Source organism: Rousettus aegyptiacus, unplaced genomic scaffold (genome assembly GCF_014176215.1).
Source record: "Rousettus aegyptiacus isolate mRouAeg1 unplaced genomic scaffold, mRouAeg1.p scaffold_m13_p_12, whole genome shotgun sequence".
Taxonomy (NCBI): Eukaryota; Metazoa; Chordata; class Mammalia; order Chiroptera; family Pteropodidae; genus Rousettus; species Rousettus aegyptiacus.
This window is the reverse complement of record NW_023416287.1, coordinates 55525925-55553664: the sequence shown is the minus strand read 5'-3', so window position 1 is coordinate 55553664 and position 27740 is coordinate 55525925. Positions and strand designations below refer to the sequence as shown.

At 41.1% G+C, this 27740-nt stretch overlaps 1 protein-coding gene across 1 annotated transcript in view; it reads right to left on the bottom strand.

The window, feature by feature from the left end:
- Window positions 1-6401: 6401 nt before the first annotated feature.
- COLEC12 (collectin subfamily member 12) overlaps window positions 6402-27740 on the bottom strand; it is a 171200-nt gene continuing 149861 nt past the window's right edge. The window contains exons 6-10 of the mRNA XM_016164546.2: window positions 24682-25170; window positions 23590-23726; window positions 22234-22343; window positions 15345-15490; window positions 6402-7809 (exon numbers count right to left, since the gene is read on the bottom strand). Of these exons, the coding sequence (XP_016020032.2) occupies window positions 7790-7809; window positions 15345-15490; window positions 22234-22343; window positions 23590-23726; window positions 24682-25170 (902 nt within the window). The 3' untranslated portion in view covers window positions 6402-7789. The remainder of the gene's footprint in view (window positions 7810-15344; window positions 15491-22233; window positions 22344-23589; window positions 23727-24681; window positions 25171-27740) is intronic.

Genomic DNA, 27740 nt, shown 5'->3' with positions numbered 1-27740 from the left:
TCAATCTCACCTGCTTTTCATTGGTTTCAGGTGCCTTTCTGTGGGGTTTTCAGGTTGCCGAGACCAGCCTGCCCCTGGCAGATCTGCTCCTGGGGGGGTTCATTACCAACCTGTATTTGGAGAACATGCTGGATTCCTGGCTTCCCCTGCTCTGGTCTCACTAAGTGCCCATTATTCCAAGGTGCATGTTGGTGAGCTGAATTACAGAGACAAATTGTCCCCACAGGAGGAGGAAAGCAGCAACCCCAAAAGCCAGGGCCAGCTGACCAAAGTGCCAGGTCTTATTGCAGATTGTGGAAAATGCAATCAATACATGTTATCCTGTTGCCTGAGATGGAAAATGAAAACAGGAAAAGGTAATTTCTGGGGCTTTATAATTTCTAAACTATACCTAGAGTTGAAAAGTGAATGTCAGGGGCAGGTGGAGGACTTCAGTGGACTTTAAGAGTAGTGCTTTTTCCATGGAAAGAACTCCTTCAAATAGACTCTGGGTTAAAAAAATAACAGCTTTCTTCCAGGTGATCTTCAATCTCTCTCTCTTCCATTCTGTGTATCTATGTACCTATCTATGTCTTCCTCCCTTTCTTTCTATACATTCATCCATCTATTAAACAATTTTTCTAGGCTCCCCCGCCCCTCCATTTTGAGAAGAGCCAGGGCCTATATGAAGGTGCTGGCCATTATCCCTTCGTACACTTTACTCAGTGAAGTTGTAGGTATAGGGTTTAAATAGGTGAAGTTCTGATATAAAATGATTATCTTTTTGCAAAGCATCAATTAAGTGACATCTTAGAGGACCTTAAATCCAGACTATTTTATAAAATGGACCCCAAACTATACCTTTGGAGAAAAAAACAACTTCCTTTCACATGGTATCAGATGGAGGCATAGAAAATAGTTATTTAGAAACAAGTTATTATTACTATCAAAAACAAGGTAGTGTGAGTGCCATAGCATGTGTAACCATGTATGTGCTGATTAAGCAGGAGAAAATGATTATTTTATTCATTTTACTATCTATTAATATCATGGTAGAAGGTTGGAGCTAGGAAATCTTTTTTGGGGGATAGGATTACAGATTTTTAAAAACGTGTTTGCAAGTTCACTGGGGACCCTTTCTCACTCTTTGTAGAGTTGAGCAGCATCGCCCGCAGCATGAGGCTTCTGTGCTGTTCTTCCTGTGTCACTTTCTTCTCAGGTCTCAGTAAGTCAGACCTGGAGCTGCCTAGCATGGCTAAGGCCAGACAGACTCTCCCACATCCCTTCTGGCCTTCAGCTCCCCTTTAGTTGGACTTTTGGAGTTTGGTTGAAGTTCTAGGAGAGATGCTTCCAGTGGGATTTGTGCAGGAGTTAAAAGATGGGTTCTTACAGTTAATGAAGAAAAGAGCAGAACCTGTGAAGAGATTGTTTATGACTAGGGCCAGAGCCTGCTCATCCGTCTGTCTGTCCATCCATCCATCCATCCATCCATCCATCCATCCACTCACCTTTCCATGCATCCATCCATGCATCTGTCCATCTATCTGTGTAGCCATATATTCATCCTACCATCTGTCCATCTTTCAGATGCCCCTATAATAAAGGGAGAATACAAGTTTCTTGATTTTGGACATATTTCAATTCATTTTGTTCATTTTTGGTGGAAAACAGTTATATGCATAAAATTGAAGACTAGTGTACTGCATCAAAGTTTTCAAAGTTTTTGAAAAACAGTGAACCTCAAGTGAAATCTCATAGATGAGATAAATATGTAGCCATCTGGAGTTTCCCTGCTGTCTTCCCAACCACTGTGGCATCTTCACAGGGTCTCTGGGCTCCCCAGAACACAGTATATAGACTGTTGTGTGTTGGTATGAAATAAAGTATTGATGATGTGGTGCAGGTTGTTGATCTTGGGATAATTAAGGGAAGGGAGAGCTTACGCAGGGCTGGAGACTTTTGAGGAAGTGCCTTGAAAAGGGGTGTTCCTTGAAAGGAGATTCACATTTGGACACATGAAGAGGAGCAGGACACACGTTGTGGCAGGGTAGAAGCCAGAGATAGGATGAGATAGGATGAGCAAAGGCCCTGGAGGTGGAGATCGGAGGCAGGCAGGATCCAGCCAGAAAAAGACGGCACCTTTATGCTGGCGAATTGAAGAGAAAATAAAGGGGCAATTGACAAAGATGTGAGCAGGATTTAGGGAAAATAATAAGGGATAGTACAGAATCTTGGGGCTTGTGACAGCTGATAGCCATTACTAGGGGCAACAGGAAATTTCTACCCTTGGACCCAGAAAGAGAGAGCCGGACCACCTGATAGGAGATGTGGCCTTTGCTAGAGAGAGACAACCCATCCGTGGTGTTTCAATCCATCAAAGATTCCACTGGAGAGCAACGTGGAAAATATGTTGTATAGCAGGGGAGTTAGTGTGGGTGGCTCTGGGTGCAACCGCTATTTACACTCCCTCCCACCCATATCCAGTCTCCCCTTTATTATAATAGAACTGTTTATTTGGCATGTGACTTTATTTCCCAGCTAAAGACTATTTCCCAGCCTACCTTGCAATTAAGTGAAGCTATTTGTCTAAGTTCTGGCTAAAGAGATATGAATGGAAATGATGTATACAATTTCTGTTCTTAAAGGGATTCATTTTTTTTTTCCGTTACTTCTCTCTCATGCTTGTTTCCTAGACTGCGAGTGTGGTGCTGAGCCTTCTTGCTAATGAGGGTGATAGCTTCTGGATAGCAGGGCAAGGAGACAATAGGAGGGTAGATCCCTGAGCTGCTTATGCACACAGTAGGTGCAAGGGAAAGAAACCTCCATATTATTTGCTGCCGTTATTTGGGTTTTTTATTTCAGCAGCCAAACCTGTAATTAATATAAATCGATGGGAACCTCTATTTTGATACCTAATAGAAATGATAACACAAAAAGGTACAAATTAATTTTTTCATTATTTATTGGTCTAAGGGAAAGAGCTATCTCAATTTTAGTTTTTTACCATGTCACTCCAAGCCAGTTTTTTAAAAGGAAGCATTATCAGTGAGCTAATTATCAGTGCAAAGTCTCCCAGAGCAGAGGGCCTGGTGGGAAGAGAAAAGACACGAAGGGAGAGAGTTATTTGAATATGTCTCACAACTAAGAAGACTGAGCAGGATTCAAACCCGGGCCTATTTGGCTCCAAAGCCAATGTCCTCTCTTTTGACTAATTATATCAGAGAACTCTGTGAGAGGTCCAGTTACTCTAGAATCTAGGGTGGTTTCTACAAACTAGACCTCTTTAAACCTCCATGGCAGTGGACACCAAGTTGACTTGGCCTCTGCTCATTGACAATGAAGGGATTGGTCTAGTACTTTTATCCGAAGTATGTAAATCGGGATTCTTCCATTATCTCTCTGGTTCTGTTAGAAAGACAGAGTTAATTTGGTGGCTTGACTGATTTCTTAGGGCAGAGCAAAATACAATGCAAAAATCTCGGGCTCTCAGAAAGGTCACCGTTGGAGCATAGGAGACAACAGGGCGAGGTGGGAGCTAGGAGGCCATGGGTTCAAATTCCAGGTCTTCGGAAAATTACATAACTTGTCTGTTCTTTAGTTTCTTTACATAGGGGTTGGAGATAGTATATGTCAAGTTTCTAACCCACAGTAGGCGCTCTCATAGCTACTACAGAGCCAGCACTTTGTGATTGTTTACATTGGGCCTGGTCTGAGCTCCTTTGCTCCAAGGCCCAGCAGGAATTGATTTTAAGAATCGTTTAATTCCCTGAAGCTTTCAGGCCTGATTTCATGGGCCATCGCAATGAAAGGTTATTAAAGAATACAGCAAACTCTGGCACCAAAGGCTGGAAGACTGGCCAAGGGACAATTCTCCATCCTTGGCCAAGAGGACTAATGGAGACCCTTTGGTTAAGCCCACTTAATGGCCTGTCTGGATGAGCTGTTGGCAGGAATCTCTGCCCTGGCAGCTGACTCCTGTCCAAGTTGTACTGGTTATCCCTGCTTTACAAACTCAGGGCTAATAAGTCCTTAGAGGAAAGCTGGAAACTGGGATATAATCCTGGCTATGGCAGACAGGGCTGGACTGAGATAGTTCATTCATAGACTCAATTCATTGAAAAATTTGAAAACCAAGGGCTCTGCCTCTGGAGAATTAACATTGGTTTTCTTCAGCCCATTTTTCTCTGGACTTTTGGTTATGTGGTATAACCCAGGCATGCTATGTACTTATTTGGGATGGGAGAGGAAAAGGACGAACAGGTAGAGCAAACTCTTTTCAACATCTGCTTTGCGATTTATAACAGAAATATGATGCCATACCATTGAGGGATTCTTCCCAGGAAAATTGTAACTATTGTACAAACATCTTAAAAAGATTGAAAAGTTTGTACTTAATACTGTTGTGTATAACCGTGAGAAAAGAGATACTCCATTCTACTCCTATCTAGAAAAAGTTTTTAAAGCTTTTTTCTGACTCAAGTGTATATTTTGGTAAATAGAATGAATCTGTTTTACCATCTGATCCTTTTCACTCAACCTTCCTTTCATTTTGGTGGAATAACATGTATACGATACATCCCTCCAACATATGGTGTATATAATAACCAGCTACTATCAACATGAATTCCTTTATACTCCTGCTTTTTTTCATTCTTCAGTTCTTTTAAGATTTCATATCTGACTGGCCACGTAGACCTTTCTCTCTTCTTAAATCAGCAAATTTTAGGCCTCTCGACTATTCTGTAGATCATCTAATGCAGTGAAGAATTTTCTTCTGTATTACCCAGAGCATTTGTGCGTAGCATTTGGCCTGGAAAGAGGAATCAGCTCTACTTTCAGGGTATGTTTGTTAGGAAAGGATTCAGACAAGAAGTGGTGGTTGAGCTCAGTCTGCAAGGAGGTACTTTCCAGGTATAAAATTCAGGGAAGAAAATCCAGGTAGAGTATGAGGCTAAAAAGAGCATGGAGGAAAGTACAGGTGGCTTGTAAGCTGTTCTGGTGCGTGGTGAGGACAGGTAGGGTTACAGCTCAGGAGAAGGCTGGAGGTGTGTGACTTGGAACCTGGTCACCAAGGGCCTAATGGCACCTGCATGTATGTATGTCCTGCAGGTAACTCAGATCCTTTGGAAGACTGTAAGCTGCAGGTAGGGGGAAGGATGGACTTGGATTTGTGGATGTAAGAATGAGGAACCTGATTGGATTTGCATTTTTGAGACTGTGACAGCAATGTGGGCAATAGGCAAGTATATTAGCCTCCATTTCCTCATTTCTAGAGTAGGGACAATAGGTTTTGCACCAAGATTAGAAAACAATGTATGTGAACATACTAAATATATTTAAACTACTATTACTGTGTGATTTGATTCATAAATGAGTTAATATGCTTACTTTTTAAGCAGAGATTGGCTTTGTAATCTGAGGCAAAATATACATGCTTGGTATTATTACTGATTTATATAGGTTTTCACTTAAACTTTTTTTTTAATGACAGCAGCTATTAATATTTGTTGTCAGCTTTAGCTTCAACTGCTACAAATTCGAAGGATGGGGGAGAGTTGATGAACATTGATTATCAAAGAGGAAAAAAAAGGTTTTTTTCCCTCACCTTGGTTGTGTATTCATTCTTTCAAGAGACATTTAAAAAGAAAGCCATTTTTCTACCTTGTCATAGCATGTAGCAAGTCAGGTGCCTGAAGACCTCCTCATACTTACCAAAACTCTCCTCCCAGAGGAGCATCAGTTGTAAGTAGGTAAATAGAAACCTGGTATGTAAACAGCTAAATATACGAAGGAGTAGATTGAGGCATCTTATGTGATATTCACCTGATTTTATTCAGTGTGTTATTAAGAACCCTGTTTTTTTTTTTTTTTTTTTTTTTTTTTAAAAAAAAAAGCTTGAGTCTGAATCCTGCAGCATTCTTTGGTGATGGCATGGCCTGGCAAGTCATGTCACCTCCCTGAACCCCTCCTTCCCTATAAAATGGGGAGTATATTAAGGCCTATATCAGAAGGCTGCTGGGAGGATGACCTGAGATCATCTGATTAAGGCCCTTCATACAGTATCTGACAAATGATAAGCACCTGATAAGTTATTTTTAGGGCTGGGAGAGGCACGACCTCAGCTGCAGAGCTAGCACTATTCTCTTCTGATGATGGCATCAGACATTTAATTTCACATTGCTTCTGAACAGGAATCTTAATTGACACTTAAGAACCAGGAAGAGAATGAAAAAGAAGATTGAGATTAGGCTATAAAAGGTCTTGAGTCTGAAGTGGTACCAAGAGTCCAGTGCCTGCTTTGTGTTGCAGGGTCCAGATGTTGGTTAGTCCTGCCAGCCTGACCACATGGACAGGACAGCAGGGCATAAAGGTGCATCCAGCACTGCAGAAATGGCAAAACACAATCCACACAGCTGCAGGTGTGAAAGTCAAACCCTGTCTTTATTTTTTTACCACTGTATTTGGGATGGGTAGCAGCACTCCTGGGAGAACTTGGGAAGGGAGGAGAGGGAATCTGTTGGATGGAAAGCTTACTTTTGAGCATCAGTTATATCTAGTGCCTATTTGCAGCACATTTCATGTTAGATTTTCCAATGACAAATCAAGGAGTAGAAGAAAGATGGGCTAAGAGGAAAAGTTCTTTGCATGAGTTCAGCATAATGGCCAAAAGTTTATTCTTGTATTTCATCATGCATGTGCCTTGGAATTATGTTTTTTAAAACCTAACTCAAACTTTCCTGGTAGCACATAGCTGTTTCCATCTTTCCAGCATTTCTGCTTTTGGCTGAAGTGATGCCATATTTTCGTGACAGTCTAGTATGGTTCTGATACCAAGTATATTCATACCTCAGCCATAAAATAGGGCCTTCCAGATAGCCAGATTTGGATCCTCTCCCTTTCCCAACAGATACCTCTCCACCACCCCTGAATCCACCAAAAAGGAGATGCACATCCTGAGATAACCACTTCCTCTGGGCTTGACCAGGAACACAGCAAGGGTATTGGTTGGTGTTGGGCTTACTGCAGAGCCCACTTGACTGAGCTATGTATATGCTCAAGCTTGTCCTGCACTGGCAATATCTGAAGGGTGTTTCTAGACATTTCAAGTGATTGACTCCTCTGAGGAAATGATACATTAAAAATATATATGTACATACATATATTTAATTATTTTTTTAACCAGAACTGAATAAAATTTTTTGCCATTAGGTAGAATTAAATCTGACAAGAAACCCTATGAGTTTTTATTAGTACCATTATTGTTTTCTTTGGCTCCATGTATTATATTGGTAAAATAACAAAAAAAAATGTAAAAGGCAAATATTTTATACAAAAATACAGTTTTAAAAGCTCTTTAAGTATATTTCATATAATTAAGAGTTGGCCTATATATTCTCTATGTCTGCATATTTTTCCTACATTTGGGATTTTAGAAATGTAAAGTACTGTTTACACAGTATATGTTTAAGTTCTTCCTGAAGCTCAACAACCAATGATAATCTTTTTATGATCGGAGCATTCCATACTGTGGAAGATAGGATTTGCATAACTGTACAGTTACTGGCTGAAAAAAATCTATGTGATTCAGTCCACTTGTATACTGAAAATCAATATCTTATACTGAGGGAACATTTTAGTTCCAAAGTCCTTGAGTAGTGACGACAGATGGTAAAGATCATTAGCTTTCAATTTTCTCAGTAATTGGTTTTCAGTGCTTTTTTTTCAATCTGGTGAAAAAGTGATGCAATCAGAAGTATCCTTTGCCTTTGAGAACCATCTGAAAATTTGCTCGTTATTACATCACAGTCCATTATAATGCAGCTGATAATACTAAAAGAGAGGGAAAAGGATATGTTAATTTTTAAAAATGTTAATGTACGATTCAAAAAAGCAGCATTTTTTTTTTTATAGGAAAGATTCCAAAATACATCACTCAATAGTATTGATCTTTTTCAAAGAACTGTCTAGAAGTTCTTATTCAGATTAAGTAAAAGATAGGTTTCATTTTGAAGGAGGCTATTCTGGGGAAGCGTGGTCCCAACTCAAATCTCAAATGGCTGAACAAGGCAAGCAAATGACAAATCTGGGGAACCTGTTACCTTCTACTGTAATCTCGTTTACATATTTGTGTTCCTCCCCTGCAACTGACCACACTGGAAGTTCTTTATGTTTTTTGAGACACCTAGCACTTGGACCAATGCCTGACACACCAAAGGTATTCAATATATGTGTTCAGTGGATATATGGAAAATGTGTACCCCCAGTTACTACCCAAAGTAAATTTGGCAAAACATATTTGAAGTTTCTATTCACCACCAACTTTAATAAATATTGAGATATAACTGACATGTAATATGATATTACTTTCAGATATATACAGTTGACCAAAGTGGGGGTTAGAGGTGCTGAACTCTCACATAATCAAAAATCTACATATAACTTTTGACTCTCCCAAAACTTCAGTTGTCCCTTTGTATCTGCAGGGAATTGGTTCCAGAACCCCTGCAGATACCAAAATCTACAGAGGCTCAGTTTCCTAATACAAAATGGCATAGAACAATGCATATGGTTAGCCCTCTGCATTTTCAGATTCCCAACTACAGATTGAAAATACTATTTTCCATACAAATAGTGTTTTCGATCTGTGGTTAGTTGAAACTGTGAATGTGAAGCCTGGGGATACAGAGAGCTGATCATGTATTTATTGAAAAATATCTGCATGTAAGTGAACCCATGCAGTTCAAAACAGTGTTGTTCAAGGGTCAACTGTGTTGCAAAATGATCACCACAATAAGTTTAGTTAATGTCCATTACTATACATGGTTAAAAAAAACCTTTTTCTTGTGATGAGAACTTCTAAGATTTACTCTTTTAGCAATTATCAAATATACAATAAAGTATTATCAACTATCAGCATCACACTTTACCTTACATCCCTATGACTTATTTATTTCATAACTGGAAGTTTGTATTTTTTGACTCGCTTCACCCATTTTGCCCACCCCATCACTCCCCACTTCTGGCAACCACCTGTTTTCCATATCTATGAGTTCCAATTTTTTTTTTTTTTTTTTAGGTTTGGCATACGAGATCATACCATATTTTTCTTTTTCTGACTTTTTTTTACTTAGCATCATCACTTCAAGGTCCATTCATGTCACAAATGTAAGATTTCCTTTTTTATGGCTGAATAATATTCCTTTGTGTGTTTTTGTATATACATATTTTCTTTATCCATTCATCTATCAATGGACACTTCCATTGTTTTCATGTCTTGGCTATTGTAAATAATGGGGATGCATATATCTTTTTGAGTTAGTGTTTTCATTTTCTTTAGATAAATACCTGGAAGTGGAATTGTTGGATCATGTAGTTAAAGTCCTATTTTTAATTTCTTGAGTAATCTGCATACTTTTCTCTATAGTAGCTGAATCAATTTACATTTCCCCAACAGTGCATAAGAGTTCCTTTTTCTCTACATTTTCTTCAACAATTGTTATTTCTTTTCTTTGTATGACCATTCTAACAGGTGTGAGGTGATGGTCTTGATTTGCATTTCCCTGACAATTACTGATGTTCGACATCTTTTAATGTACCTGTTGGCCCTCTGTATGTCTTTGGAAAAGTGATTTTTTAGATCACCTGCCCATTTTAAAATCAGATTTTTTTGCTAGTTGTATGAGTTTTTTATGTATTCTGGATATTAGTCCCTAGTCAGATCTATTTGCAAAGTTTTCTCCCATTCAGTAGGCTGACTTTCCATTTTGTTGATGGTTGCCTTTGCTATGCAGAAGCTTTTTGGTTTGATGTAGTTCTACTAGTTTCTTTTTTCTTTTTTCTTTTTCTTTTTTTTTTTTTTTTGGTGTAAAATCCAGAAAGTCATTGCCAAGACTGATGTCACGGAGTTTACTGCCTGTTTTCTTGTAGGAGTTTTATGGTTTCAGGTCTTACATTCAAGTCTTTAATCCACTTTGAGTTAATTTTTGTCTGTGATGGAAGATAATGGTCCAGTTTCATTGTTTTACATATGGCTGTTCAGTTTCCCCAGCATCACCTATTGAAGAGACCATCCTTTCCCCATTGTATATTCTTGGCTCCTCTGTCATAAATTAATTGGCCATATATGCATGGGTTTATTTCTGGGTTTCATTGACCTATTGTCTATTTTTATGCCAACACTATACTATTTTGATAACTATAGCTTTGTAATATAGTCTGGAATCAGGAAGCGCGATGCCTCCATCTTTGTTTTTTCACAAGATTCCTTTAGCTACTTGGGGTCTTTGTGGTTTTATACAAATTTTAGGATTGTTTGTAGTATTTCTGTGAAAAATGCCATTGGAATTTTGATAAGAATTGCACTGAATCTATAGATTGCTCTGGTTTGTATGGACATTTTAATAATATTAATTCTTCTAGTCTATTAACATGGGATATCTTGCAGTTTATTTGTGTCTTCTTCAATTTTTCATCAGTGCCTTATAGTTTTCAGTGTACAGGTCTTTTACCTTCTTGGTATATATATTTACACTGTGTGGTCACTTCTCATAGATTTCTTCCTGTCACCACATATTTGACCCCCTTTACCCTGTCTACTTCCCCCCTCCCCCCTCCCCTTTCACCACCCCCCCAAGGTAACCACTAGTCTGTTGTCCATGTCCATAAGTCTCTGTTTGTTTGTTGCTTTTAGGTTTTTATCCCGCATATAAGTGATATCATGTGGTTTACAACTTTTTCTGTCTGGCTTATTTTGCTTAGCATGATTATCTTGAGGTCCATCCATGTTGTTGCAAATGGCAGTATTTCATCTCTTCCTATGACTGAGTAATATTCCACTGTATATATGTACCACAGCTTAAGCCAATTATCTATTGTAGGACACTTCGGTTGCTACCATGTCCTGGCCACTGTGAATAATGCTGCTATGAACATCAGTCTGTAAATACCTTTTCAGATATGGGTTTTCAAATCTTTGGGAGTAAATACCCTGTAGAGAGATTGATTATATGATAGATCAATTCTTAGTTTTTTGAGGAACCTCCATACTGATTTTTAAAGTAGCTGTACCAATTTGCAATCCCACCAGCAATGTATGAGCGTTCCTATTTCTCCACATCCTCTCGAACATTTGCTATTACTTGTCTTGTTGATTATAGCCATTCTAACAGGTGTGAGATGGTATCTCATTGTGCTTTTGATTTGTATTTCCCTAATAGTGAGCGATGTTGAACATCTTTTCATATATTTGTTGGACATTTGTATGTCCTCTAGGGAGAAGTCCTCTGCCTGTTTTTGATTGGATCATTTGTTTTTATTTGTTGTTATCGAGTCGTATGAGTTCTTTGTATATTTTAAATATTAGGCCCTTATCAGAGGCATTGTTTGCAAATATATTTTCCCATTCAGATGGTTGTCTCTTTACCTTGTTGACAGTTTCTTTTGCTCAGCAGAAGCTTTTGAGTTTGATGTAGTCCCATTTGTTTATTTTTGCTTTTACTCGCCTTGCCTTTGAGGTCAAATTAATAAAATTCTCTTTAAGTCCAAGGTCCTTGAGTTTAGTTCCTATGTTTTCTTCTATGCATTTTATTGTTTCAGGTCCTATATTCATGTCCTTAATTTTGGTGTGTGGTGATAGACAGCAGTCTAGTTTCATTCTTTTGCAGGTGATAATGCCCTGTTCTTAATGAGGGTTGCACTCCTCATTATGTATATATTTTTTCATTTTGTTTTAGGTGGGCTGAATCCTTACAGTATTTCCTGTAATGCAGGCCTCATAGTGGAGAATTTCCTCAATTTTTATATGTCTGGAACGGTCTTTATTTCTCTTTCATATCTAAAGGAGAGCTTTGCTGGATACTTTATTCTTGGCTGGTAGTTCCTTCATTTAACAGTGTGAATATTTGATTCCACTTCTTTCTGGCTTGTAAGGTTTATGCTGAGAATTCTGATAATAATCTAATGGGTTTTCTTTATAAATTACCATCTTCTTTTCCCTGGCTTCCCTGAGAATACTGTCATTGATTTTTGATAATTTTAATATAATGTGTCTTGGAGAAGTCCTTTTTGGGTTGAGATAATTGGGTGTTCTGTTGACTTCTTGAATTCCAAGTTCCAGTTCATTCCTTAGATTTGGGAAATTCTTGTCAACTATTTGTCTGAAAATGCTTTCTAATCCCTGCTCCTTTTCCTCTCTTTCAAGAGTGCCCATTATTCTTACGTTTCCTTTCCTGATGGTATCAGCTAGTTCTTGTATTTCTCTTTCATTATTTTTCATTCTTCAGTTTCTCTCTTCTTTCTCCTGATATATTTCTAGATGTCCTGTCTTTGCTATCACTAATCCTTTCCTCTATTTGGTCGAATCTATTTCCCAAGCTTGCTTTTTCATTCTTCATCTCCTTCAGTGTGTTCTTCATCTCCAGAAGTTCTATTTAGTTCTTTTTAAGTTTTCAGTTTCCTTGCTGAAAAACTCATTCTGCTGGTCTAGGTGTTTTTTCAATTCCTGAAGTTGTTGGTATGATTCGTTTTGGATCTCATAGAGTTTTTTCAGAAGTACCATCCTGAATTCTCTGTCATTTAAGTTGCATATTTCTATGTCTTTACACTTATTTTCTGGAGATTTTTCTCTTTCTTTCAGAGCTGTCTTGTCACGTTGGTTGGTCATAGTGTTTAATGGACTATTTCTCCACCTGGGCATTAATGGAAGTGTCTTCTGCCTTTTTTCCAGGAAGACTTATTATATAAATGTCTGTCTTTAGCCTGTCAATAAGAAGGTGGTTTACTTTTGGTTTCTAGTAGGTGGCGTCTAAACCTCTTAGATCTCTGCTTTATATAAAGTCTTCATAATGCCTTTTTTTTCTTATAAACTGTCAGTAGTAGTGACAGTTTTGATAGCATTTGCTGGGATTCCCCTGGGGCTATGCAGAGTTCATCTTGGAGGATAGGGGAGAGAGGCCCTCTGTGTTGGGGGATGGGGACTGCAGCTCAGCCTCACATTTTGCAACCATGGCTGGTAATGATCAGCTGTTGCTTCTCTGCCGTCCCCACTTATCTGCTTTCTGTCCTGATTCCTGGGCACTGCTGCTGAGTGGAGCTCACGGCTCTCTCAGGTAGGGTTGTTCAGGGAACCTGCTGCACCTTCTTCCCTCCCCCTCCTCCTGCGGCTGTGGCTACGAGGCAGGTTCTGTGTTTCTCCCAGTCTACCACCCAACTCCTGGGGTTCTGACCCGCGGTAGCTCTTATTTGCAGATCCCCTACTCAGACGTGCTTGGATGCAGTTTGGGTGTTTTTTGTGTTTTAGATGGTCAGCTTATTGTTGTTTCAAGGGGAGAGATCTGGGGACGTCTCTCACTCCACCATGTTTCTAACGTTACTCCTACTTGATATTTCATAAGTCTGTTAAGCTATTTTCACTTTTTATTTAAAAATTCTTTTTTTTCTTTTTGCTGATTGATTAGGTGAGTTCTGCTGCCCTCTCTGTGAGCTCATGGATCCTTTTCTGCTTCATCTAGTATACTGTTGAATCCCACTAGTACATATTTCAGTGCAGTTATTGTATTCTTTAGTTCTGTGACTCCTACTTGGTACTTCCTTATATTTTTCTGTTTCTTTGTTGAAGTTCTCTCATTGTTCATCCATTCTTCTCCCAAGTTTGGTGTGCATCTTTATGACTGCTGTTTTGAACTTTTTGTCAAGCAAATTACTTATCTCCATTTCATTAAGGGCTTTTTGAGGTTTTATCTTGTCCTTCTGTTTGAAACACATGTCCTTCATTTTCTTTGATTCTCTGTGTTGGTTTCCATGCATTAGATGAAAGAGCCACTTCTCCCTGTCTTGAGGGAGCAGCGTTGTTTCAGAGATGACCCTTATCTTTCAAACCTGCCTTAGCTCTTGTGATTGTCCAAGCAGCCTATTTTGTATTTAGTGGCTTGCCATAGTTGAGGGTGTTCCCAGACTTGTCAGTGTCCTGAAGGGGAGGATCCCAGTCAACACCTGGATTCAGGCTGATTGGAAGCCACACCCTCAGGCAGCAGCTTTTAAAATATGTGAATATATACAATGCTATGGGACCACAAGAGTCTGTTCCACTGGCTACCAGAGCTGGGCAACCCAGAAGGGTCTCCCAAGCAGTTGTTACAAAGATTAGGGCACCGAATGAGTGTCAAGCACCTTTCTGGGAGATGCCAATGACCAGGTGTGAGGCAGAGGGAGGGTGCAAAGATGGTATCCACTGGCCTGTGTAGTCTCCTAGATGTGTCCAAACCTTAAGCCTGTCCCTCTTGCTGAAGCTTCAGGACAATCAAATAGGCCTCTTTCACAGAAAGACTAGGGGTATGTTTCAGTCTGCTGTGTGCTTTGCCTTGGGGTAGCCAACCGAGAACTGTCTCTTCATTTGTTACAGTCCCATGAGGCTCAAAAATGTAAGTGCTGCTGGCCACCAGAGTTAGGTAACCAAGGCATATACTCTGGGCAGCGGATGCAAAAAAAGGGCACACTAGATGTGTGTAAAAGTACCCCTCTAAAAGGTGCTGGTGTTCTGGAGACTGGCAGAGGGTGAGTGCAAAGATAGTGCCTGCCCTCCGGGTCTCCCACCAACTTTTAACATAAAGGCTCTATAAGATGTTCACATATCATATCATTCGCCCATCTAAAGTATACAAGTCATTGGTTTTTATAATATCCCCAAAGTTGCATAAATTAGAACTTCCTAATTATATTTTAGAACACTTTCATTGACCCCCCCCCAAAAGAAATCCCGTACCTATTGGCATTCACTCCCATTTCTTCCTACTTCTACCATATACTTTTAAATCTAGTTCTGATTAAGAAAACTAAGAGGCTACATTCCAAAGAGGGTCATGTGTTAAATGAAACATTAAATAAGTATATTTTGAAATGAAAATAAATCTCTAAAGCCTCTTTGGCTTATTAAGTTATAAGGGGGCACAGACTGCATCCTTTCATTATCTAGCACAGCATCTGGCCCATAGTAATTGTTCAGTAAATACATGTGGAATTAAATGCTTGGCTACCTGAATTCTGTGTGTATGGAACTCTATGAAAAAGATAAAACACTGGTGCCACATGTTAAAGAACAACTGACTGGAAATATTATAAGGTCATGACCTAGGGCAGTTAGTCTAACATTTACTGAGTACTTCCTATATATTAGGCACATTTATTATTATGTCTTCACAACAACCACACTAAGAGGATGCTATTATTATTCCCCTGAAGTTAACCTGCCCAACTAGTCAGTGGAAGAACCAGGACTGGAATCCAATTCCAGACTCTGTATTCAGAGCCCTCTTACCCTGCAATAGGATATAAGCTCTGCAGGTCCCTCTTAAATCTCTTCTACTACTTACCTGTTTCCCTGTCTTTTTCGCATATGAAGTTATTGACGTCTTCACACTGGAAATCGTTCCACTGCCCAGCGTAAATCAGCCCAGCACAGTCTTCTCCTGGCCCATGGCCATGGCCCCAGTTATCTGGCTGTCCAGCTTTCCAATTTCTTTTAACAAAACAGAAATTGAGTGTTATTTTCAAAGTCATGCAGAAGTTTTCTTTACCTAAGAGCAGCAGAGAAAGATGAAAAACAAAACTGAAGCATGTTATTTATCCTGGAATGAAAATACACTGTTGAAAAATCCAGGAATACTCCTATTCAGAATAAGATCGGCTGTTTTGCAGAGTATAGCCATACCTTGTTTTATTGTGCTTTGCTTTATTATGCTTCACAGATGTTGTGTTTTTTACAAATTGAAGGCAAGACTCTCCACCAACAAAAAGATTATGACTCACTTTATTGTAATACTTTATTGTGGTGATCTGGAACTGACCACCATACAGGAACTGGTAGTGTATATTGCAGCATCTCCCTATATGCTTCTTATCTTTGTCACAATGAAATCAATTATTGAGCTGCTTCATCACAATGCTGAGGGAGTAAATTCTTCTTTGACACAGTTAGATGAATGAAAATGCTGACTTCTGGGCAAGTGTGTAAATGTTTGTGTGTGAATATATATGCACTCTGAGGACATCTCTCTCTCTCTCTCTCTCTCTCTCTCTCTCTCTCTCTCTCTCTCTCTCTCTCTCACACACACACACACACACACACACACACACACACACACACACAATCTTGTAAGAACCCAGAAGGACCATTGTACATTTCAATACCTTGCTTCTCTAACAAGTTAGAGCCAGACAAAGTGAGAGACCCTCGATATACATTTACAAGAACTTACAAGTACAAACACTGGTTATGGTTGTCTAGCTAAGCTGTAGAAAGTTGATTGCTTTAGAATGAAATAGTAATTTAATCTTACTGAAAATGACATACATTTCACTGCCTTTTTTGGAAAAGAGATTCTCAAAAACAATTTTTCTTTAGGATGAATTCACTTGAGGCTGGTTAACTTGGATGCTGCTGCTTAAATCATCACTTTGCCAGGGTTAGCTGTTCTTGATTCTGTTTCCATGCAATAAATTAAATGTGTTTCCAAGACTCAAAACTGGAAAGCTAAATTTTCTCTAAGAAGCAGGTCTTGCACAGAAGCCTGTGGTTACTGCCTGAGAGGACAAGCTTGCCTCACGAGGAGGGTCCAAAAGAACATATGCAACAGGATGTACTTCCCATAAACTATAACTCATTACTACATCTGCCACAGGGTATCCTAGGACTACCTGAGGATAGAGCTCATATTGCCCTACATCTTTTGAAATAAAACCAGCAAAATTAGAGGGCAGTGCAGAAGTACAGCTGAAATTTACAGTTAAAGAGTGGGGCAACAAGGGAGAATGGACTCCCCCACACCAAATGTATTTTCTTTTTGGATTTTTAAAAAATGAAAAGTGACCTCACTTAAATAAATATAGTGATGAAAAGATAATTTAGATGAAACTGATGAAAGTAAAAATGGGATGATACTTAGGAGGGAGTGCTAGAAATAGTCATTCATTCATACTTTTATGCAGCAGGTATTCACAGAGCACTTACTATGGGCCAGAGACAATTCTAGGTGATGGCAATATAGCAGTGCAGGGAACAGAGTCCCACCCCTCACAGAACTTACATAACAGTCAAGAAACAAGTGAATTAAAAGTATCAGACTTCCACAGTGATGCCTGATATTTATCTTTAGGGAAATGAAGAGAGAGATGAAGTTAGTTTACTTTCATATGGATGCTTTTTTGTGTATTTCTGTCCACTCTGTAGAACTCCCCCCCTGGAAATGTCAATGATGCCTGAGCAGTTTGCTGTTCTTGGTGTACATTTGTTTATTTTTGCTCTGTTCCAATTCTGTTTACCGAATTTGAGGTCTGTGATTCCTGAATGAATAATGATGGGACATTTGATATTCTTTATCTCTCAGTTAATTGGGAAATTGTATAAATAAGATTTCTGACAGTAGACCTGCTTAATATGTAGTAAAAGGCATTTACAGACTAGTGAGAAGTGTTTCTTTGCTGTAGAATTTTCTCCCACTCTAGGGGTCTGTACAGTGGAAGATTTCTCTCTAGTGGCCTAAGCCAGTGCTACTCTGAAGCATGAAGTGTGGTCCAGAGTAAGTTATTATTGAATTAGATGATGCTGAGGGTCCCACCATCCTATACCTCCCTATTCTAAAGCCACATGTAATATCTGGAACAACCTGCGTGGACAGAAAGGCAACTCATGTTTTACTTTTGTGATGTAGAGATGAAAGCTGTTACTCATAACTTGGCAGCATACTCCCACAAAGTGATATCCTATGTTGGGGACCAAGAAGTGGGTGAAAAGAATGAAGGATATTCAAGTGTGTCTTGCTTAACTCTCAGGAAGAATCTCGTCTCTGGTGATCTAAGGTGGGCAACTGCAAGTGGAGTGGGAAGGCCTTAAAAGGCTACCTTACAGTTGTGCTGAGCAAATGGGCAGACTTTATGCTTCCCACTTGTGTGTGAGTGCTTTGTGCTTACAGACAACCTCCATTAATAGTGACGACCTCTACCAAATGATGTACTTGCATTTATTCCATCAAGAGTAGAAAGATTAGTTTTGACATACTCCTGGTTTCACTGATCTTCTCTGGTTTGTCTGTTTTCTATTTTATTGCTTTCCAATCATTATGGTTTCCTTCCTTCTACTTTGGGATTAATTTGGTCTTCTTCTATCTTCAGAAAGTAGAAGCTTAGATCACTGATTTTTGACTTAAAAATAATTTCTAATAGAAGCATTTTAAAGCTATACATGCCCTTATAAACACTAATTCAGCTGCATCCTCCAAAATTTGATATGTAGTGTTTTCATTTTCTTTGAAACATTTGAAAATTTCCTTTGTGATTTCTTATTTAGAAGTATGTCCTTTAATTTCCAAATATTTGGAGATTTTTAAGCTTTTTTTTAATTTTGGTTTCTAATTTTGTTTTGGTCAGAGAACATACTCTATATAATTCCATTGCTTTTACATACATTTACTGAGATTTGTTTGATAACTCAGCAAATAGTTTATCTTGGTGAACATACCATACGTACTTGAAAAGGTGTATTTGTAGTTGTTGGGTGAAAGTTTTGTAACATGCATGAACTCTAGTTGATAGTGTTTACTATATCCTTCCTGGTTTTTCTGTCTACTTGTTCTATCAGTTACTGAGAAGAAAATGCTGAAATCTCCTTTGAAGCCCTGCTTTTTGCTGTGTCCACATTTAGGGTTGCTATGTATGTCTTGACTGTGGTGTGGTCCTGGAAATCAGACTCTTTTTACATGAGTAGAAACAATAATACATCTCACTCGCATTGCTGCCCACACACACTGGAAAATATCCTGCACAGAGGCTAGCTCACAGTGGGTGATCCAGGGTAATTCGCTAAATGTTATCACAGGACTGGGGACCAGTGGATCCCAGTCTCCGGTCAGGGGGCTGGTGCTGGCCAGGAATTCAATTTTCATAAGTCTGTGGTAAAATGAGAAAAATGACAGAGTGTGTGTGTGTGTGTGTGTGTGTGTGTGAGAAAATGGATATATGATGGCCAGTTGTCTTTTCTTGAAAAGGATTATAGGGTTTGTTTTTATTTCTTAGAACTGAGATTTTTTGATGGGTGATTTTTACAATCCATGTTCTTGGTTGGTAAATAAAATCTTGGCAATGTATATCAGCCCTTCAGTCCCTCTTTGAGACCTTTATTGACATGTGGACCCAAAGTATCTGGGATCCTGTTTTGGGTGCTGTTCTGAGGCATCACAGATTGTTTCTCATGCCGAACTTTTCCACAATAGCCAATTATAACAGCCAGTCAGTCAGGTCACGTTTCATGGGAAATAAACCTTATTTCAGGTCTGCATGTGCCTTAAGTTTTTGATATCCACTCCATGTTACTGTTGTTTTCCGTTTGTTTATTCCAGAGCTGTTGTCTTTCTCAACCAGATCTTGGCATAAAAAATGGAAAAGTTTTAAAAGGGAGAGGAGAGAGCGTTTTTTCCTCTTGTCTATCTCCTCTTTAATGGTAACTGCAAAGCCCTGAAACAATTTCAAAAAGGCGTGCGTGCGTGCATGTGTGTGTGTGTGTGTGTGTGTGTGTGTGTGTGTGTGTGTAAAACGGGTTAAGAGGAAATCTGTGGTGGGCAAAGAGAAGCGGATGAGCCAGTGCTTGGCAGCCACAGCAGCAAAGAGGAAGGTAAAGATGAGCCTAAATACCTGTGGAGATTTATAGCGGTAGGAGAACCCTAAGAACCTGACACCAGTCCCCATCCTAGGCCATGACAGAGAATGTTCATCTTTTCACAAACCTGTTGTGAGAACTGAGAGACATGCTGTGTGTCACCTCAATCAGGATACTGTATAATACAGAAATGCTAAGTAATTTCTTCTATAATTACTACTTAGTAAGAAAATAATTAGGATTATGACAATAACAGTATTAATACCAATACTAGCAGAAAGCATTTCTTGAGCACTGCCCATGGGCCAAGCACTGTACTAAATGCTTTACAAACACACACACAGTTTCATTTAATATTCACAATATCGACATAGGTCCTTTTGTCATCTTCATTTCTACATGAGGACACGGAGATTTCACATGATTGAATAACCCATACAAGGTCATGCAGCTGTTGAGTGCTGGGTCAAGGCCTGGAACCCAGACCGTCAACTCCGGGGCATATGCTCTCTCCCCTTGCTCCACTGGCTCTCTTTCTAGTTTGTGCAATGTTTATTATTCTATGTCAAGTTAAATTAGCCTTCAGTTATTGAGGCCTCAAATATGTCTGCCTAATTTATTCTTCTTTTAAAATTTGATCCTGGGGTTTTTTACATGTATATGTATTCCTCTGGGTAGAAAATGAGAAGCACAATTTGTACTGCAGCTGGGGGGCAGAAGCCAAAGCTTGAAGGAGGCTTCAGGGTGGCTGTGGCTGGGGACAGAGTCCCCAGGAAGGTGTCTGGTGATGTAATCCTTTTCAGGACCCAGGTACCAACACTGGTGCTCTCCTTCCAAATCATATAATTCTTGCTATATCCGGGGAACAGGAGAAAAGTTCCACCTTGGGAGAGCTGGCATAGACAGCAATGTTTTTCCTCAATCCGTTCCATATGGACCAATCCATTTTTTTTTTTCTTGGAGGAAGACTTAAGATTGAATTTCTTAGTGAGTCTGACCCAGACCTTTTTTGCATTTATGGCTGTGAGAAAAGTGGAGGAGACTTTTTTAGCTCCCTGCCTGACTCCCTTAAGAAAAAGATTTTGGCACTCTTGACTGTCGAAGTCACAGGCTTATGTTTTCCTTTAATCATCTCTGCCTCCCATCCTTACTCCAGTCCTCCACCGCTCCAGTTTTAGATGCCAACTCTCACAACTGTGTTGAGTCTCCTGAAGCATACCTCTGCTGTGTTGGGCACTCTCCTCTGGCTGACAGCCAAATTCTCAAGAGACACGAGGGCCAGAGTGTGGTGTTGCCTCTTCTCCCGAAGGACAGGTGCAGAGCTCCAGACAGGATATCTGTCAGGCCAGCAAGCAGAACTTCATTTGTCATAGGGCCAATCCGAGGCTCACCTTCAGCAGATCTAAAATCTTCAAATGTTCTACCTTGACTTTTGTTAATTTTTTTTTTTTAAAGAAATGACCTTATTTTGGTCCATCTGTATCCTCTAATCAAGCTTTTCACTTGGAGGATTTAAAAGTATAGAGAAACCTGTTTGTCAACTGATGAGCCTGTATATACACACAGAGAAACATTTAAATTCTCTCTGACCCCCCTACCACCTCTGACCCACTCCTGCTCCTTGACTGCTACAGGTCTGCCCTTAATGCCATGACACCATCTGAGACTTGAAACACTTGCTTTCTCCTCTCCTGGTGCCATGGATGCTATAGTCTCCTCCATGCTTGGGATGTTATGCTGAGGCCAAGATGCTCTCACACCTACTGGCACTTCTCTGTCTCCAGCAAAGGAAAGGATTCAGAGGTGGGTTTTTATAAGTTCTGCTCCATTTGATACAGTTTGTTGCATATTTTCACACTCATTCGAGGCAAAGCAGGAATTAGAAGAAATGAAATTTAAATTAGTACAATTTAATCATCTTCAGATCCTTGAGTAAGATTAGGGGTAGTGGACACCCGGGGTAGGAGGAGGCCCACGGAGACTTCTGTGCCCCTAGGAGCTCTGAGAGGGTACTGTGACGTGCTTCTATGCTTTGTTGCTGCCTTTAGAGAACTCAGGTCACATTAGATGGCACATGGGAATCTTCAAACTTTTCAGAGATGGTTATCCCACAAAGGCCTCTGTCGTGTTGCACTTGAACTTCCTGTGTATAGGAGAGTCATAACCTTATGGTTCATAATCATGCTCTGTCCCAACTGGGTCAGGGGCATGGATGGCGTTATCCTGAAGGGAGCTGCCCGTCCCTTGTCAGACACATGACCGGGATGAAATCCGAACATGCCTGAGGTCGTCTGGGCTTCCGTCTCCTGCATAGTAGCATTTAAAGAGAACGTTACGGCCACAAGTACCATATTGTGTGGTTTTATGAGCCTGATGTTTTGTTTTGTTTTTCACAGAAATGAAAAAAAATGTACTCCATGAAAAAGAAAAAGAAAAACTCCATAGCACGTAGAGTCCAAACCAGTTTCCCTACATAGAAATATACAACTGGTACTAGGAACCTCAATGTGAGGAGTGTCTAGGACATAAGGTTGTTAAGGAAGAAACTGTAGGGCGTCAGGCAAGAGGTGAAAAACAGAACAGCAAGAGTCTGGAGGTTTCTGAGTACTAACTTGTACTCTGGAGACGTCCCGTCCAGCCACCTCCATTCGCTTTCACGCTCCAAGTCCGTCAGGCCAATCCAGTGGCTATCTCTCCCTACCATCTGCTTTTTTATCCATTGCTGGAAAATAAACCACAGATGGTGCATTATTATTTCTTGGAACAGATGTCTAGTGGGCTTCCCCACTGCCCCCCGCATTTACAAAAACAGGACAAATTATAAAAGAAGATATTTGTCAGAACATGTACACTGCTATTGCTGTGTTCTTTTTTTTTTATGTACTTGTTTTCTTTTGTACTGTTTTGGGGGCTTTGACATTTTTTCCTCTTACAAACTTACAAGTGATATTTCAGTGATGCTCTATCTCCTTGAAATTACTCAGACCACTCAATGAACTCCACCAGGCTCCATCCCATCCTATTACCTGTCCTCCCCACGTTCTAATGATAGAAACAGCCACAGCATGACTGAGCTCCTCCTCTGGACCAGGTGCCGTGGCCAGTGTGTTACATGTAGTGTCTTTAAGCCTTACCACAACCTATGTAATAAAGATGATAAGTGGCTGAGCTGGGGTTGGGCACAGCTCTGTGTATTCTAAAACGCGGGCACCTGATTGTACGCTCACTTCCAGTCAGTTACTGTGGGAAACATCTGTTTTTAGGATTGTGTTTGCTGGAGATACTTAGGGAGAAGGAAGGAGGCCACTGGAACAGTGTGGCACCAAATGAAGAGCACTGGCATTGCTGCTAGATGGACTTCACTTTCAGCCTCAGCTCTGCATTTACTTGCTGTCCCATGAACAAATCATTAAAACCTTCCGGGGCCTCAGTTTTCTTAATTAGTTAAACAGGGATAATAATACCCATTGGTTCTAGGGTTGTGAGGTTTAATGGAGAAAACGCCTCATCAGGTGCCTGGCACACAGGAAGGGCCCAGTGAGTGGTCGCCATTGTTATTGTACGGGCCGTCCCCACAGCCACCTCTGCTCTTCCTGGCTCTGCTGGGGCCACATGTCTAATCCTTTACACCCCACTCCACCCCTGCAGTACTCATGCCTCTTTACTTATCTCTGCAGATGCCTGGTGCCAGCCTGCAGCTTCCCTTCCAAGTTACTGCTCTCTGGACAGCCACCGAGCGGAGCCGCACCTCTCTAGGTAATATCTTCCAAGTGGAAACAAGAGGACATAATTCCCATGCCAGGAATGCTTGTCTCTGTATAAAGCCCAAATCTCCATAATGCAGCCTTCTGTGTTTATGTGACCATGAATTCTTGATGTCTTTGACTCCCCAGTAAGCATGCAATTTCCAAATGTAAACTATCCTTAAATTATAGTTTTCCCCAACTCTAAGTATGCTGCAGACATACCTGTTCTTCTCTAGTGTTTATGAAAACGAGATGTGAAGACTTGTCTTCGCAGAAAAGTTTTGCATCCTCAAAAATTTCTTTCTTAACCGAAAAATAGTAGCATTTGTCTGTGAAGTTCTTCCAGTGAGGTGGGCAGCCTAGGGATGCAAAGGTTTATAATATTGATTAAAAATAAAACAAAACACGAAAAGCACTATGCTGTTCCTCAGCTGTTTCTAAGAGGCCACAGCCATGGCCCTGCTTCCCTTGCAGGCCAGGAGCAGCCCCAGGACCCGTGTGCAGAGCCCACGACTGACGTTCACGGACATGCTGGGAGCGAAGACCAGTACAGTACCAGGACGAGGACTGCAGAGAGCACGGTAGTGAGAACTACATAATCTGGAAAATATCTGCACTGGCTCTTTGTTCCTGTGTCTGGATTAGTCTTTACAATGACAGAAATTACAGAAGCGACAACCAGAGGCCACATAGGCACAGATGTGCCACATCAGTCTGGAATCACATGGCACCTACAGACTAGATGGGGAAACCCGGAACCACATCGGGCTCACAGAACAGCAAAAAGGACCCAAATGGTACTGAAGGAAATCAAATAGAACCAGGTGTGAGTCAAAGAGAGAAATAGGCTTGGTCGCAAACCTTTGGTTTTATCAAAGGTTTAATTATGAAAGGACTAGAAGCCACCATAATACCTTCTCAGAAAGAAATGAAATCTGACCTTCAGGAACAAAGTTTCACCTGCATGTTAACTGAGGGAGGCCTAACCTCAGTAAAGGCATAAAGTGAGGGCAGGACAAGTCGGGGGTGGCCAGCTTTGGACTTCCTTGAAGGAAATGTCTGGGGACACATTTGTCCCCGAGGGCCTGACTCAGCTAAATAAACAAGTGCTGGAGAACCTGATCATGTTTAGAGAAACTGCCTGAGTGACACGGCCTAAGAGCAACAGGGGTCTTGTACCTGCCTCCACATGATGCCTTTACTGCCAAATATAATGGGTGTGTAAGAAGCCTAAGGCTGCATGCTGGGGGCTGGACCATCAGCACACACACCACTCCTGCCCCCTGGTGCTAGGGAGGGAGGGATCAGACTTACCATTGGCCTCTGGTGCTGTGGTTGGCTCATTCTGCAGGGCCAGGGGTACTGCTGCTCCCGATGGGCCTGGGGGGCCAGGGGGACCCTTGGGGCCTGGCATGCCTGGTACCCCAGGCAAGCCTGGCAGCCCCCGTGGTCCAGGCACCCCAGGCTCCCCAACAGTGCCTTGCAGTCCCTGGAAGCCAGGAGGGCCCTGAGGGCCAGGGAGTCCATCCTTGCCTGGTGGGCCTTGTGGGCCTGGATCCCCATTGGGTCCCTGAGGGCCAGGCTTCCCCGGGGACCCACGGGAGCCTTTGGGGCCCTGTGAGCCTTTGGAGCCTTTGCTGCCACGCTCTCCAGGGGGACCAACTGGCCCTATTGGGCCCCTCTCACCAGCAGGGCCCGGTGGACCAGGCTCCCCCTTCTCTCCTTTCTGTCCCTTGTTGCCAGTGGGACCAGGGGGGCCCTGCTGTCCTCTGTCACCTTTCGGACCCCTAGGGCCAGGAGGACCTAAAACATAAAAAAAATATATAAATGGCATAATGATGAAATCCATTGTGATAGTGAAGAATTCATCTTCTTATAAAACCTCCAATTTAAAAAAATCTAGACATACAAAACACATACATGGAGTGCTTACTGTTTTACCACACTAGTGTTTGATGTTATTTTTCTTTTTAACAAAAGCTTTCTTTATTAAGCTCACCCTTCGCACTCCAAGAACTTTGAATAGGCCTTCATGGCACACAACTTTCTAGTGTCCACTGATGTTTCGGGGGAAAGGACAACTTCACGCTGGTCCCGGCGACTCACACCATTAAATTGGGTTCTCTTAGTCAACTGGGATCATCTGTCACTAGCAGAAAACTGTGCAGGTTAGGGTCAGGACTCCCTCCTACTTATTTCCTCTTTCTTTTTCACTGATTTGATGAATATTTATTAAAGACCTGTTATATCACAAGCACTGTGTAAGGTGTTATGGGATAAATAACTGAATTAGACAAACGACAAACAACAACAACAACAACAACTGCTATCAAGTGTTGAGAGGCATTGCCCTGTTCCCTCGCCACTCCAGAGAGGCCTCTTCCTCTCTGTCACGTCCCATCTGGTGCTCCTGTCCCCTCCACCAGCACTGTGGGGACACTGCTATCCTTCAGGTTGGGTCTTGCTTGTTGTGGACCAGCTCAGAGGTACAGAAGGTCTTTGAGCAAAAGTGCTCTCCGGGCCGGGGCTGGGGAGGATCAGTTTTGTTTTTTTCTCGTTGGTCTAATAATGCAAATAGGGAAAGTGGGCTATAGGGAAAAATAGGTGGACAATCAAATTGGCAGGGGAGAAAAAAAAGACACCATTTTCCACTAACAGAAGAAAAAAAACAATTCTCCCTTAAAAAGACAGGGGTAAGTTGGCAAGTACCTGCTCATCCCTTCTCTTCCTATAAAGCAGCTCACATAACATAGGACTACTTGTTTTTTTTATAAGTTCTCAGGGCTGACAGGGTACATCACAGAAATACACCACAACTAGGATCTGTATAGGGAATGACAGTTTTCAAGGTGCTTTCAAGGTACCTGAACTTTGTCTATGGCATATTATTCCCACAGCACATTTGGGGACATACAGGTCCATTCCTCAGCCAGCTGGGCTGGGAACAGAACTGTGGAGCATCCCTTCCCACCTCTGCAGGGGGATTTCTCTGCCCCCCACCCCACTCTAGGCTCTGACTGTATCTACCCTAGACCCTGATGTGCCCTAGGACATCACTATATCCTCATGCTATCCATGGACCTTGGTCCACCCACCCATCCTGTTCTCCCTTAGCAGGTACCTAGGCTTGGACTCAGTTTTCTTTCTTTAAGGCTATGTCACTCAGGGAATTACTGCCTAGACCCTCTGCTGAGCTGTAAGAGTTTATGCTAACAGCTAGCACTAGCTTCAATGCGTTCCTTCTAGGGTTTTTTGTTTCAGAAATGGGAGACTTTAGAAGACTTCAGGATGAAGCACCCTCTCCTTGAACCTGACTCACTGGCTTCTGCCTGCTCTCTCCTTTTGGATCCACCTTATTATCAGCTATTGTGGGCCCTGGGTTCTTATTTCTATCTGATAGTCAGATGGTCCATTTTCTTTGGGGTGTTCTGCCAGCACCTCCAGCTTGGCATGTCTAAAACTGACTGTATGGTCTCTTTGCTGTTTAAGACCTCCTTCTATCATTCTTTATCCTACCATGTCATCACAACCGTCTCTTCCTTTCCGTTACTTGTCATGACCCTAGCTGGGTGTTCTCACGCCCTCCATCCCGCCTCTTTCTGGTATATTTTTATGGTAACCTCTTAAGTGCCCTTCTTACCTCTGATTCCTGTCCATTCATTCCACTCTGCATTTTCCCCACATTTGTCTCCCTTATGCACAACTCTGATCTCCACTTGCTCCAGAATATTCAGCCCTTAATTTATCATCTGATATCAAGGCTTTCACGACCTGGCCTCATTATTTATTCCATCCTCCCATGGACTTTCACAAATCTCTTCTCTCAGATTTTCCTCTGCCTATATTTATCTGGAAAATCCCTATTTGCCCACCATGTCATCCCCTCAGGTCACCATAGATGAAAGTTCTTCCTTCTTCTCTAATCTTTTCGTCCTTATTTGTTCTTCGAGGACACTTCCCCATCTAGCAGCTAGCAGTGTCTGATGCATAGCTGTTACTCAGTGAGTATTTATCAAATCAATGTGCATCATAGGTCAAAAGGCCTAGTGTGCTCATGTCAATATTTTGGGTGCCAAGAGAGACCAGAAAGGAGAAATTTTGGGGGAACCTGGTACCCTTCACCTTTATTCTAAGAAGTACAGCTTCACTGGACCTGCATACCAGTTTGATCCTGGCTGCCACTATGAAATGACCATGGGGAGATCTTTCTTTTCTGACTCTACTCATACGTGAAAATTGACCCAGTGGCTTTGTCATCAGTGATCTGAGTTTTATCCTGTTTAACCTGAGGAGGCTTATAAAATAGCCTCTGCTATTAGCAAAGATTGGGAAGGTGAGTTTTCATTGCCAAATTTTTTTCCTTTAAAAAACTT